The sequence below is a fragment of the Candoia aspera genome, chromosome 4, assembly GCF_035149785.1.
Source record: "Candoia aspera isolate rCanAsp1 chromosome 4, rCanAsp1.hap2, whole genome shotgun sequence".
Classification (NCBI taxonomy): domain Eukaryota; kingdom Metazoa; phylum Chordata; class Lepidosauria; order Squamata; family Boidae; genus Candoia; species Candoia aspera.
Genome location: NC_086156.1, coordinates 64,455,439 through 64,470,816, shown reverse-complemented (window position 1 = coordinate 64,470,816; position 15,378 = coordinate 64,455,439). Strand labels below are relative to the sequence as shown.

General features: G+C 42.8%; 1 protein-coding gene across 5 annotated transcripts in view; it reads left to right on the top strand.

Annotated features, from left to right (window-relative positions):
* Positions 1–15,378, top strand: part of MOCOS (molybdenum cofactor sulfurase) — a 114,255-nt gene that overhangs the window by 29,054 nt on the left and 69,823 nt on the right. For all 5 annotated transcript variants that reach the window (XR_010067786.1, XM_063300316.1, XM_063300314.1 and 2 more), the window contains exons 4-5: positions 2,849–3,487; positions 4,810–4,886. Coding sequence is in view for 4 of the 5 variants with exons in the window: in XM_063300316.1 (XP_063156386.1) it covers positions 2,849–3,487; positions 4,810–4,886 (716 nt within the window). In the remaining variant the exon portion in view is untranslated. The remainder of the gene's footprint in view (positions 1–2,848; positions 3,488–4,809; positions 4,887–15,378) is intronic.

Sequence of the window (15,378 nt, the reverse complement as noted above, 5' to 3'; positions counted from 1 at the left end):
AAGATAGGAAGAGTATTGGAGAAGACTCCTGAGAATAGTGTGGATAGCCCAAAAAACAAAAAAAAATTGGATCATCAAACAAATCAACCACATTTTCACTCAAGGCACAAATGTCCAGACTCAAATTATTCTACTTCAGACACATAATGTGAAGACCTAGGTCTCTGGAGAAGGCTCTAATGCTGGGAAAGTTGGAAGGAAAGAGAAGAAAAGGATGACCAAGGTGGATACACTTAGTTACAGTAGCAATGAGTGACCATTGCAAGAGTTGTCAACATCTCAATGGCACATAATTAAACTTGATTTGGAAGAAGTTCTTGAGTTCCTGATGATGCTTTAATGTCCTCTTATAACAAAGGTTCATTAAGTCTTCACATTTTTGATTTGGGTAATCCTTAATTTATTAATTAAATCATACACACACACACACACCTCCTTAATTTAAAGGATTTATATTAAATAAATCTATGTATGTATGTATATGATTTATATAGTTGCCCATCTCACAGAAGTGACTCTGGGTGGCTTACATTAAAATGCAGAAGACCCACCACATAACCCCCCCCCATGCCTAAGGATAACCAATAACCCCACTCACTGAAAAAACAGATCAATAACAACAGAACTCTGAATCAAATGCCTGGGGAAACAGCCAGGTTTTCAGTGCCTTGCGAAAGGCTGTAACGGATGGAGACCCTCCAAATCTCCAGCAGCATGTTGTTCCACAAGGCAAACTTATATCCCAGAATTACTGGAAGTTGGGTGGCATATCATTTTATTATGGTTGGTTGCACAGTCAGCCAGATGTTTAGACTGGATTTGGCATTTTTATCCACCTATCGAGTCCTTCCCAAGGACCTGGGATAGACACATATTGTTGTTTGATGGTGTTAAAGGTATTGTCGCAGAATGTAAGCTGTTCCAAGTAAAGCTGCCTTTTGCAGTTGACCGATTTTGTCAATTCTGATGGTGTTCAAGTGGTGCTCCAGATGTTTTGGAATTGTACCCAAGGCGCCTACTACTATTGGTACTATCTTTGCCTTCTTTTGCCATAGTCATTCTACTTCTATTTGCAGGTCTTTGTATTTTGTGATTTTTCTCCAGTTCTCTCTCTCCTATTCCTCTGTCTCTAGGTATTGCAATGTCCACTATCCAGACTTTTTTGTCTGTCTTACTAATAGTTAAGTCTGGGGTGTTGTGTGGCAGATGCTTGTCTGTTTGAATTCTAAAGTCCCAGAGCACTTTAGCTTTTTCATTTTCTATTACTTGGTCTATTTTGTGGTCGCACCAGTTCTTGCTTGCAGGCAAGTGGTATTTCTTGCAGATACTCCAATGCACCATTGTGGCTACTTTGTCATGCCGTTGTTTTGCTACTTTGTCATGCCGTATTAGTAGTAGTAGTAGTAGTAGTAGTATTTTGCCACCATAGACTAGCACAGCTGTCTTCCTACAATGTTTACAGAGAGAAGCACCAAGATCAGCTAGATGGAATGGAAATCTAAAACATACCAAGTTGCATCTATTGAAGTGAGATACAGCTCATGAAAGCTTATGCCTTTTAATAAAATTCGTTAGTCAGAAAAGATGCTACCAGACTCCTTCAGGTGTCCTGTCTGCAATTTTTATATTTCTTTATTCTCATGTTACACTTAAATTTATCATAGCTTTATACACACACACACACCCACACCCACACACACACAGAGGCACTGTTCTCCAGTTTTTTTCTTTACTGGAATTGTTCGTAATTTTGCTTTTAATATTTTTAGGAACCTGCCCATCTTGCACAATATTCCCATTAGCTTCTGCCATGGAACCTTATTATTGCTTTGAGTTTATTAAAGTCTTCTTTCTTTAACACCTTTCAGAAGACTTTTTTTTTCTTTTTTAGTGCCTTCTAGTCATTGTTGAGTCCTGTTGACTGCCTGGACAAGTTCCTGCAGTTTTCTTGGCAAGATTTTGGAAGTGGTTTGCCATTTCCTGCTTCCTAGGGCTGAGAGAGTGATTGGCCCAAAGTCCCCCAGCTTGCTTAGTGCCTAAGGTGGGACGAGAACTCATGACCTCCCAGTTTCTAGCCTGATGCCTTAACTACTACACCAAACTGGCTCTCTTCAGAAGATTCCAGACTTTTTTTTTAGTCACGGCTGCAAAATTCCTGCTTGTCACTAGGGCAGTAAGGAAGGTAGTTAAACTGTACATTCCATCTACAGTTGCCCAACCCCACACATTGATGGCAGTGATTGGCAGTTGCTTCTCCTTTGATGTGATAAGGTTCATTAGGAGGGTAAATGAAGCCAGGGAATCTACCAGTCTCTTTTACATGTTACAATAAAACTCAAGAACAGCAGCACGTATGACCCATAACTGGGGGAAAGTAGAACTTGACCATTGAAACAGCAATTTATGCTGAAATACTTTTCTGCCAACTCAAGGACTGGAAGTATACACAATAATATGTCTGTGATGAAGAGCTCTAAGTCTCTTCATTATTATTTAGTATCAAGTCAAGAAATATGTGTTGTCGGGAACACAAATCAGGAATTTCTTGGAAGAACCACATTTGGCATAATTTGTCTCCCATATTGAGCTAATTAACGTCTCCCATTATTTTTATTATGTCCTTTTGGCCTATAATTCAGTAACTGAACAGAACAGCATATATTATTACATTGTAGTAATTAACAAAAGGTAGCTACATATCTTGTCTGATTTGATTTTACTTTAGATGCTGAAATAAGTTATAGAGTAGTCGCCAAGAAACATATTTTAGTAGAAAACTATTTAGTAGAATAATATAATATGGAAAAATAACTCTTCAATATGTCTGTGATCTGATTTTATTTTACAGGATACTGCAGCACTTCAATGCAACTGTTGAAGACTATACTGTCATTTTTACTTCAGGAAGCACAGCTTCATTCAAACTCATTGCAGAAGCTTTTCCCTGGATACCTGAAACCTTGGAGGAACCTGGCAGCCGATTTTGCTACCTTACTGATAACCATACATCTGTGGTGGGCATGAGAGTGATCACTGCTACAAAAAATGTATTATTTGTTCCAGTAAAACCAAAAGATATCTTGTCAGGAGCAAATGTTGTGGAGGCTAAAGACAATAATTGTAGAACACCACATCTCTTCTGTTATCCTGCTCAGAGCAATTTTTCAGGAACCAAATATCCACTTGCATGGATAGAAGAGATACAGTGTGGAAAGCTCTGTCCCATTCAGGTCGAAGGGAAGTGGTTTGTCCTCTTGGATGCTGCATCTTATGTTAGTACCTCTCCTTTAGACTTAAGCATTCATCAAGCAGACTTTATTCCTTTATCATTCTATAAGTTATTTGGATTCCCCACTGGCATAGGTGCATTGCTAGTAAAAAATGAAATTGCTTCATGCTTGAGAAAAGCCTATTTTGGAGGAGGAACTGCTGCTGCCTATTTGGCAGAAGAGGATTTTTATTCACCAAGACAATCAGTGGCTGAAAGGTAAGGCTATAAAATACCATCTTCTTTAAATATTCTTATGTTACTCAGGCTCCCAGTGACAAAGACTGGGTCAATTTAGATACTAAATCTGATCTAAGGCATAGTCCATAGAACAAAAAATGTGTTGGAATTATCAGGGGTCAACTCAGCATTGTCTCATAAGCATAAAGGGGTCTCTCTGGCAAACACATCTCTATTGTGCTTGTGGGATGTCACATGGGTCACCTGATTTCCACTTCCTCCTCCGCCTTGAGTTTGGGGATTAACAATCTCCATTACCCTTCTGGCACACATGCAAGCAGAAGGTGCTGCAGGAATGCAGCCCTCCCCCAACCATCCTGTGCTACAAAGAACCAGTGATGATTAAGTGCTTTCTACTATGAACCTACCTGTATCCAGATTTACTGAATAAAAGTAAGCTATCTCTATTTTTCTTCATCTAACTACTGTGTGAAGACTGAATTTATTTCTGAACATAATTAAACTTAATGTGCAAGTTCTCTCTTTTGGTTCACACTTCTCTGTAAGATTGCTGTTAGCTGCTTGGAGTTCTTTTATTAACCTTTAAAAACTCCATCAGAATGTAACAATCCTCACCTCTCTTTTCCTTAAATCTTAGAATTGTAGAATGCAAGGTTGGAAATGACCTTGGTGATCATCTGTTCTGCAAGTCTTGCAGAGGTTACATGAAATCTTCCATTTTTAACAAAATGGATTGGTAAATTACATGTGTGTTTATAAGTGTAAGAATGTTTTAATATGGTTTTCATTCTTTTTTATTATGTTTATTTTATCAAATTTATACACCACCACCACTATGCAAGTGACTCTTGTTATTGCCACCTTAATTCTACCAGTTAGTTTATTTTTTCAATTTATAGGCTTGACCAACTCTGGGCACCTTACAACAAATTGAAAATCAGATAAAAACATGAAGCCTCAGAACAACTAGCAACTGAGGACAATCACTCAACTCCACCTTTTGAAAACAACTCAGAGTTGGGACTCTCCCAGAGCCCTGGCCTAACATCTGCCAGGTCCTCAGTGCCTTTGAAAGGCCAACAGAGAGAGCTGTGTGAATTTAGGGGGTTAAGCTGTTCCACAGGGTAGGTGTGACAGAGAAGGCACACTTCCTGAGTCTCATTGGATCACATTGCTTGATAAACAGGACCTGGAGCATGCAAAGAACTCTGTCAGATCTGGTGGAGCAGGCAGAATTAATAGACAGTTTCATTTAAAAATTTAGTTTTTAGACTTTATTCCCTAATAAATACAACAGATGAAAAGTTGTTTGTAGTTTAATGTTTTCCTTGTTTATATAGGTTTGAGGATGGGACAGTTTCATTTCTTGATATTATTGCATTGAACCATGGATTTGATGCTTTGGAAAAACTAACAGGTAGGATTGTGCTTCTCAGTATAATGTAGTCTACAGTATCAAGTTTAGCTGCATTACTTTTTATCTAATTTTTCAGGAAGTATTGCAAAGAAAACATCACTGAAAAATTTGATATATATTTTTACATTTAATATATCACCTGCATAATTTCATTTTTTGTTTAATAATGTTTTATGTAGATTTATTAATATAACATATTCAATGATTTTATATAGCATTCAGAAATACATACTGGTTTGCACTGATTTTTCTGGCTTAGTGTCAAGAGTGGAGTATTCAGACACAATAGTTAATTGTGTCTGAACGCAGTACTCTTGTCATGATTTATTGGTGTTGAGTAGCTTGGAATAGATAAATGTAGTAAGAGTTGTAACACAAAGGTGCAGAGGGGAGAATTGCCAGCATTCCATTCCAACAGAGTCGTTGAAAATTGTTTTGGCAAAGCTGCTTATCAAGGTCAGGTAGTTGGCACCATCTGGAAACTGCTGCAGATTCAAAGTGAAAGCAGTGGGGATGCAGCAAAAAAGTGGAAAAGCTTCTTGCTGTTGTGAATGTAGTTCCATGGCTAGCCAACGGAATTCAGGCAAAATACACATCCCCTCCTGTCGACTTCAGACCTTCCCAATCTCTGTTCCTACAAGGGAGAAATGCTCTTTGTTACATGCCTAGAGTCCCCAGCCCCTGTCTCTGCTGGATACAGAAAAAACTTGATTATTTTAAATCTTGGGCAGAACTCCAGCAGCTTTGAATTAAGGCTGGGAAAAACACAGGGTTAATACTGTGTTTACCCCAGCAGCCTCAGATTGAAGTTTGGAATTTCCAGAGAAAGAGGGTTTTTTTTAATTATGTGCCTTCAAGTCATTTTTTACTCCTGTCAACCACATAGACTTTTTCCATGATGATCTATCCCTAACCTGTTCTTTCAAGTAGAGAAAGAGAAGTCCAAGTAAAAGGAAATAGAGGACCTTTGCTTCAATAGAACTCTATTTCAGTAGAGTATGCAATATTTTCCAGACAGGGATCTATGCTAAGGTAAAATTGTATTCTGTGTGGTAACCTGCATAATTTCTTAATGAGGATCTCCATACTGGAAGAGAATTACTGAAGCGTGTGCCCTTATTCTTGACCTACTGCATTGTTTTTCAAAGTAGGACCAATACTTCCCTTTAACAACTTTGTAGCTACCATGAATAGTTAAATGCCTATTTATGCCTACCATTCATTTCTGAACTGGCATTTTTATTTTTTTTCCTTTTAAATTACACACAAAGGAAGATTGTATGTAGCAAGACTGAACTCCTTGTGAAATACATTTTGCAAAGGTATTGCTATTAGAAAGGGAAACTGAACAAGCAGCAAACAACCAGGATGCAAGTCCCTTCACTCCATCTTATGTTTAGACTTTGTTTTCAAATTAGCAGCTGAACAGCTTTGTCACTAAAGAGCTGTGTAAATCTTCAACAGTAGTTCCTTTCCAATCTGCTCTGCTGGCCAATCAGTTCCTTTTCACAGCAGACACTAATTGAAGATCTATTAATGAGAAGCTTGGTACACCAGTTTTTAAATCACCTTTCTAAGCATATCCCAGCACCTGCTTATAAGACATCTTACCACTATCAGAAGAAATGGACCTGCCTTTAATGGCCAAAGGGTCAACACCTCCATTCCTTTCTGCTTCCTTTGATACCTCTGAGCTAAGCCACCCGGAGTCACTGTGTGTGAGTTGGGCAGCCTTATAAATCTGTTTAATAAATAAAAATAAAAATAAGCTCAAATAATGCTTACCATTTGAAACAAAAGCATCAGTGAAGTTTGATAGGCTTCTCAAAAAAAAGTTGAAGCTCTGTCTCTGATTTCTTAACCCTCTCATCCCCCTCTATCATTTCAGAACAAATCCAAGTGACTGAACTGCTTTCTTACAGCTCTCAAGAAAAGTACAAACCATCATGCTCAGGAAGCCTGAAGTCCTAAAATAAGATTTTTCTTATTTTCTCTCAGATGCTTCCGTGTTCAGTATAGCCTAACAAGTAATTCCACTGTTAATGATTCTGTGAAACATTCAATGTAAGTTTGTAATCTTGAATTAAGCCCTGATTCAGTCCCTAGCAAATTGGCAAACTCCATGCATCTCTACTCTGTAACTTAACGCCTCCCTCCTTCCACTTTTCTTCGACTGAGGAGCTTCCCATCACATCAGTTGCATCACAATCCAGGCAGCCACAACTGAAGTATCAGTCTTCAGGTGCTATAGATTTAGTAGATGCTACTCATGTAAGAAATTCTGATACCCCCCACCTCCCACAAGTTGCCTAAATTCTCCCTCATGTGTCTGAAGATGCCAGTCATGGGCATTCTCTTCCAGTGCTAAAACCATCAGCTAGCCAAAAGTTAGCAATAACAGACACCTCTAGACTGACGATGCTGGCCCTAATTAAATAACATTTACCATTGTACTCTACTATATGGTTACTATTTTAGTGTGCAAGTGTGCAAAACTGACCCTGATTTTATCCTTTGCTGCACCACTTTGATATTCTCTCTCTATGTGAGACTTGGAATATAAAACCTTTAGAACTAGTTGACTACTCTTCCATTTTTTTCCAACTTCAATTTTCAGCCAGATACTCTCTTCATAGGGTTAGCATTTTAATTACTTCTGCACCTGCATCTCTCTTCCTGCTTTCTATGACTCTTTAGGATTAACTGTGATTTAAAAATTGGGGCCATAAGTCTCCTAATCAACCTGTATATCCTCCTATAACTTAATAAGTTATTTCAATCTTATTCTGAAGATTAGTAGTAGACCTAAGCAAGCCCTGGCTGAACTCTCATCTGAGAGGTACTTCAAACCTATGTGATAAAAAATGTGCTATCACCCAGTTCTTCAGCTCCAAAGACCTTCACTTGAAAAAATATGTATATGAAGTGCGAATCTAAAAGAAGGGGTAGGAGCATTATTTATTCTAATTTCTATCACTGCCCATCTCCCCCTGAAAAGGGGGACTCTGGGTGGTTTACAAAAAAATTAACCATTTAAAAACATGAATGTATAAAATTACAAGGTAAGCAACCAAGATACTAAAATAATAAATATAAATATAAAATTAGTAAAGGCCATTCTGTAGTGGAGCATAAAAAGTACATGGAAGACTTATCTGTCAAGTTACAAAGCACTCTATGGCTTATTGGGTTCTCATTAGATCTAATTTGAGTCCCAAGCACAAGTCATCATTCAATGAATTTTGAGCCCTGCTGCACAGAACTTGGCAACACTGTATGTTGTAGCAGGATTGGTATCTGAAAACAACAGGGTGGTATAAAATGGTTCTGTGCACCCTGGGTATTTATTTAATAATGGTAAGATAAGTGCAAATGTCTCTAGCACAGGCACTGGAAAAGCACATACTCTGTTGTTTCTTTGTGTCCTGAGTCATAGGGGCATTGTCTGTCCAAGTAGGGAATTTTCCTGTATCGACATTCAAAGACAGGTGGGGGAAGGGCATGATATTGTGTCAGAGTAAAGGCCCTTCTGTGTTTAGGCATTTCAAGTTTAGTTAGGTATGCCATGGGGGAGGCAGAGTACCTGTTGGATTCACTGGCAATAAAGTTTGGGTCCTGGCTAGATCTGACTGGTGACCTGTGTCTGTTAACGTTCTGTTTAATAAGTGTTTTGGCCTGATGATATTCCATGCTGAATAGAAGGCCTGGAGAGAAGCACAAGGATGACATTTTAGTTGCCACTGCCTGTTTCCATGTGGATTGAAAATGAGGTGGCTACGTTCTTGATAACATCTAATGCTCTCTCCTAGCCATAAAATAATAATGTTTTTTTAATTGTGGAATGTTTTTAATACTGTCATTTTATGTTTTTTATTGTACACTGCCCAGTGTCACGTCTTGTGAGATGGGCATCCATATAAATATGAGGCAGGCAGGCAGGCTTATAGTTAATGAGGCAGGGCCAAGGGGGAAAAAGATAGTCTAAGCCAGTAGTTGAGTATGGCCATCCACACTCTAGCCTCCACTTTCATAAAGCTTATCTCCAGTTGTAAGGTGGCATTAGAGATACAATTAGGGACTTGAAGGGCTGCTCTTAGAAATTAGGATTGTACAAACTTTAGTGGTGCAAAATTGGAAAAGGGGCCCAGCTGGGCATTATAGAGAACTTGTGTTTAATGGCTTGGCTTCAGCTAATTTGAGAACTATATGTATGTAGTGGCCACCAATTGTCTTAACTTTAAGAATGGCAGATGAACTTCTTTGTGAGTTTTCAGCAACATCTTCCATAGGCTTTCCTACTGCTGACAGAATGAAGAACTTATTACCAGGTATTTGAAACAGGAGACCTGCTCAATGTTGTGGCTGTCTGTGCTCTGGGAATGGCTCTTGGACCTTTTGGCAAATGTCATGACTTTAGTTTTCTGATAATAAAATTCTAGCTGGACTTCCTTGCAGTACTGTGTTAGTACCCTCAGTGGTCTTTTAAGGCTAATATGCGTTCTTGAAAGCATTGCTGCATTGTCTGCATAGAGTAGAACAGAGATGTGTCTTCCAGCTAGTTTTGGGGACTGAAAGTCTGTGTTAATGGAGATGGCCCACCATGGAGTTGATATAGAAATTGAATAAGAGTGGGGGCAATATGCAGCCTTGCCTGACACATTTCTCAGTTTCAGTAGCACTGATGGGAGATGGCCCTGGTGTTTACATCTTACTTTCAGTGATGTGCCTTCATGTAGCATATGCATTCAGTGAAGTAGATGTTGGTCAGTTGAGGAGACCTCCAGCTTCTCCCAAAATTTAGCTTGGGTATGGAATCAAATACTGCTTTGAAGTCTATGAAAGCACCATAGAAGGAGATTGTGTTGTTGGAGGAATATTTTTCAATCAGATGTTGGAATATAAGGCACTGAGCAATAGTGGATCAGCCTTGAGGTCAGCCTATTTCTCTACAAGTATGTTTTCTTGTTCCAGCCAGTCCTGGAATTTCTATTGTAAGTGTCTTGCATAGAGCTTGCTGATTGTGTTGAGGAGGGTAATTGGTCTATACTTAGCAGGATCATCCTTTTTCCATATATAGGGACAATGATTACAAGCCCCCAGTCCTTGGAGTCTCAACCATAGGTGCCCATGCAAGTAAAGAGTGAGGCCAAAGTGGGGGCCCAAAGTCCAAGTTGTTTTTAAGGACCTCTGGAGGGATTAGGTCTTCCCCTGGGCCTTCCCCTGTGTTAGTTGGGAAACAATATTCTAGATCTCTGACATTGTCACAGGTGTCCACATTGGCAGTTTTCTGTAGCTCGGGTAGGGCATCCATTGTCCGTGTAGAGTTTCCTAATATGTGTTTCCCAGGTCCCTGGGGGATGTGACAGTCCACCATGGATGGACCAGTGCTTTGGGAGCTTATTGTGATATGCCAGAATGAGGCTGAGTCATTGGATTTGACTGCCTGAATGGGTTGCATCCAGTTGTTTTTCATGGCTTGTCTTTTCTTGCATACCAGCAGCATTTTATAGTATCTCTTCTGCTGGAGGAGGTCCAGTGCAGCTATTGGTTTAGTACTGGATATCTAAGTCTGGTAAGTGGTAGCAAGAACACTTTTGGCATTAACACAGTCCTTGTCAAACCATGACTTGGAGTGATGCTATTGTTTCCTCAAGGGTGCATTGTTATTACCATGTAAATGCTGTTGGAGTTCTTGATAAGGGTGTTGCAGTTCTCTAGTGAGTGCTTCAGGTGACTCAGCTGATATCAGGGCAGACTGAAGGCGATCTGAGGCCAGTAGCTCAGTTATCATTTGATTTAGCTGAAGGGTTCACTCGACTCAGTAGTACGTTCTTCCTGATGGCATTTATAAGGGTTCATAGTAGTCCTCAGTATGTGTCTCTTGAGTGAAGACTTTTAACTGGAGCAAGATTAGGAAGTGATTGCTGCCAAATTTAAGGATAACTTCTAGGGTCTTGGCATAATGCAGTAGTTCCCTTGAGATATAGTCAAAACACTGTCATGGGGGGCTCAGAGTCAGAGTCGGAGGACAAGGAAGAGCAGCTGGGCCTGGGGACAGCTTCAGAGGGTGTGCAGGCAATGACAGGGTGATGGATGAAGGTCTGGGCAAGCAGAAGAGGCGGGGCTGGCCAGTGAGCAGCAGGGTCAGGTGTCATTGTTCAGCGGGGATGAGGATGTGGGGTTGCCACCCCCTCCCAGCCCAAGAGCAAGGAGAGTGGAAAGGAGAGAGGAGCAGTGAATGTCGGAGAGGCTACGGATGAGAAAGCAGCCCCACGCTCCTAAATAAGCTTCACCAGGGTCTGCCCCTATTTAAAGGGAGCTGCAAGCCCAACCAGTTGTTGGAGACAACCGTCTGCTTACCGGATTCCATATGCCTTGACTCCTGATCGGAAACCTTGTGACTTGGAGACCCTTGGATTTGCTTGACTAATCTTGCTTTGAACATGAAAATCCTTTAAGGCAAGCTCGCGGGACTTTTGGGCTTGTTTCTGTAGAGTGTGTGCATTTGCGCTCACGCTTCCTTGCCGCCTGTTCGTTTCCCTCACAAGTTCCTCAGTAAAGTTTGCAACTGCCTCCCTGGTGTACTGCATGTGATTTGGGCTGGGACAGGACAAACACTAATTATGGAGTCATTCAGCTGGATGTTCACTTTCAAGGGCACTATTTAAAATTTGGAGGTTTAACCCAAAGATAGTTTGAGCCAGGCCTGCAACATTTGATTTCTGATCTTTTGAGCGACGGGTGAGGAGGAATCTGCCTCAGGGTTGGGAGGGGGGCATTTGTGCTGTACATAGAGGGTGTGGTTGTGGGGGCCCAACAGAGCACTGAGGTCCTCTCCCCAGGACTACAAATGCATTTGGATTCAATAGTATAAGATCAGCAGCATAAATTTCCAGTTCAGTCCCGCAAGGCTGTGGGGTTTCTGCCTCATTAGGGACAGATAAGTGTTTATCAGCATAGTGGTTGAATTGCATTAACACTGCCATGGCATACGACTTGAGTGGGGGGAGAGTCCTTTAGGTGGCACACAGCATAGTTGTCAGGGTCAGCCTCGCTCTGAATAAAACATGGACTCAATAGGGATTAAGGATTTCCGGTTTATTGAAACGGCACTAACAGAGAGAAAAACGGGAATGGGGGTGCGGTGTTGAGGTGCCCTGTATATATCCTCTTGCGGGGTCCCGTGCTCCTCCACCCTTCATTGTCCCCATTCCCCTTGATGGGTTTCTTGATGGCTGTGGGGGTGTTCTCCCGGTTGCCGTCCTTGTCCTCTTGGTTCAGGTGTGTCCTCCAGGGCACCAGGTGCGGCTTATCGCTGCTTATCTGAAGTCCTTCTATTCAGCTGCATATGATTTCATGGGTGTGGGTGCTTTGGGTGCTTGGTTTAAGTGCTGATTTAATTATCTCCTTCCTCTCTTTCTTAATGATCATGATCCACGTTGTGAGGCTCTTTGTGCCTTGCAACGGGGTCATGACATGCTGCCCCCCGAAGATGTCTTTAGGGTGCTGGTTTATCTGGGTATGCCTTGTGGAAACGTCTAGTCAGTTGTTTTGCTAAGACGTGTTGTGCCTGGACCCACTCTGGGTGTGGGAAATGCTTCCATTTAACGAGGTATTATAGAGTACCCCTTTGCCTTCCTGAGTCCAGTATCTCCTGTACCTCAAAATGCTGTTGTTTATCTATCATGATGGGTGGGGGTGGTGGGTCTTCCGCGTGCCATTTGGATGGACTTGTTGGTTTCAGCAAGGCACAGTGGAATACCAGATGGATCCGTCGTAGATTGTGTGGCAGTTCCAGTTTGAATGTCACCGGATTGATTACTTCTGTGATTTTGAAAGGTCCGATGAATTTCGGTGCCAGTTTCTTCGAGGGTTGTGAGGTTTTTATGAACTTAGTGGAGAGGTAGACCCTATCTCCCACTTTGTAGTTCGGTGCCTCCGCCCTGTGATTGTCCGCATATTTCTTGTACGTGGTTTGTGCGTCTGCTAGGGCCGTTTGGATGATTGGCCAGGTTGTCGCCAGTTGTGCCACCCAGTCGTCTGGTGAGCAGGGTGGGGCATCAGGTTGAGGTAGTTCTGGTATTGGCACAAAGTCCCTTCCATAGACCACCTTAAATGGGGTGTGGCCAGTGCTCTGGTGCACTGCATTGTTGTAGGCTACCTCTGCAAAGGGTAGCAGGTCCACCCAGTTGTCCTGTTGGTAATTTATGAATGTCCTCAGGAACTGTTCAAGGGTTGAGTTTAGGATCTCCGTAGATCCGTCTGTGTGTGGATGCCACGCAGTGGACAGTGCCTGTTTGGTGCCAATGAGTTTTAAAAATTCCCTCCAAAATTTTGACGTGAACTGTGTGCCCCTATCGGTCACCAACCAACAGGGGGCGCCATGGAGCCTGTATGTGTGTGTCAGAAACAGGCGTGCCAGTTGTTGCGTGGTGGGGATGGTCGCACAAGGGATAAAGTGTGCCTGTTTTGAAAAGTAGTCTTTTACCACCCAGATGACTGTTTTCCTTTGGCTGGGTGGGAGGTCTACAATAAAGTCCATGGAAATTTCTTCCCAGGGGTGAGAGGGGCTGGCTACTGGCTGCAGCGGCCCTTGAGGTTTCCCCCCCTTCCGTTTGGAGGTGGCACATGTGGGACAGGTGGCGACGTAGTCTTTAATGTCTTTTCTTAGGGTTGGCCACCAAAATTGTCGTCTTGTTAAGTGTAGGGTTTTTACGAACCCAAAATGTCCCGCCGTTTTGTCATTGTGTGATCGGTTTAAAACTTCCCCCCGCAGTGACTCTGGTACGTACAAGACTTTCTCTTTCCAGGCTAGGCTGTCCTTGATAGATACAAGGTGTCGGTTGTTTTGTAACCATGTATCTGTTTGTAGTGCTTGTGCGAGTCTTTGTTGCCAGTTGGGTGAAATTGAACGGCGGCTCCGTTTGTTTTCTTGCGTTCGTGCTGGCGTGCGCTGATTTCTCATCTGGCTGCGCGTGACAGCTGGGCAGCCCAGTTGTTTGTTGGTCCATACCGTCCCCACGATGTCTGAGGCTTGCGTGTCATCTTGTGGCCGTCGGGAGAGGGCATCCGCCAGGAAGTTCTTCCTGCTCGGTATAAATTTCAGCGTGAAATTGAACCGGCTGAAGAACTGTGCCCAGCGCACCTGCTTCAGGCTGAGGCGTTTAGGCGTGCTGAGAGCCTCCAGGTTCTTGTGGTCTGTCCAGACCTCGAAGGGGCAGGCTGCCCCTTCCAGCAGGTGCCTCCACGTTTCCAGAGCTGCTTTCACTGCAAACGCCTCCTTTTCCCATACGTGCCATCTCTGCTCCGTTTTGGAGAATTTGCGGGAGAGGTACGTGCAGGGTTTCAGTTGTCAGAGTCCCTTTGGAGTAGGAGAGCTCCAATGGAGAAGTCGGAAGCATCTACCTGCACCACGAAAGGCTTGGTGAGGTCGGGTTGTTGTAATACTGGCTCAGCTGTGAACAGGTTTTTTAGTCTCTTGAATGCCGTTTGACAGTCAGCTGTCCAGTTTAGCACCGCCCCCGGGTTTCTCGATTTGCGAGTGTCCCCCAAGCCCTTGGTCTTTAGGAGGTTGGTCAGGGGCAGTACAATCTCTGCCAGCCCCGGGATGAACCCCCGGTAAAAATTCGTAAAACCGAGGAAACTTTGAAGTTGTCTCCTCGTGCGTGGGCGCTCCCACGCCAGTATTGCTTGGACCTTGCTCAGGTCCATTTCAATCCCTTTTTCCGAAATCCTGTACCCTAAATAGTCAATTTGTTGTTTGTGAAACTCGCACTTGGAGAGCTTGGCAAACAGCTCTGCCTTGCGAAGTTTCTTGAGCACTTCCCTTAACAACCGTTCGTGCTCGCGCTCTGTTTCAGTGTATATTAGCACATCATCGAGGTAAACCAGCACCCCCTTAAAAAGGTGGTCACGCAGGACCTCGTTGATTAATTGCATAAATACACCCGTTGCCCCTGCCAGTCCAAAAGGTAGCACCTTGTATTGAAATGACCCCAATGGGCAGTTGAAGGCTGTTTTCCACTCATCCCCCTCCCGTATCCTTATGCGGTAATAGGCTTCCCTTAGGTCTAGTTTAGAGAATACCTTGCCCTTTGCCAGGTGGGACAATATGTCCTTTATTAGGGGCAGTGGGCTTTTATTGGATACAGATGCTGCGTTCAGGCCTCGGTAATCTGTGCAGAGCCGCAGTGACCCGTCCTTTTTCTCGCGAAAGAGGACCGGCGCTCCTACTGGGGAGTTTGCAGGCTCGATAAAACCCCTCGCCAAGTTCTTATCTATAAAGTCCCTTAACGCTGCCAGCTCCCTCGGGGTCATGGCGTATATTTGGGGGTTGGGTAGAGGCACCCCCGGGACCAGTTCGATGGAGCAGTCTGTTTTTCTGTGAGGGGGGAGTCTGTCCGCTTCCTTCTCACAGAAGACGTCTGCAAAGTCCGCGTAGTTTGGTGGCAGGCCATCTGGCAACGCCGTCTCTCTGTGCTCCGAGGCCGTC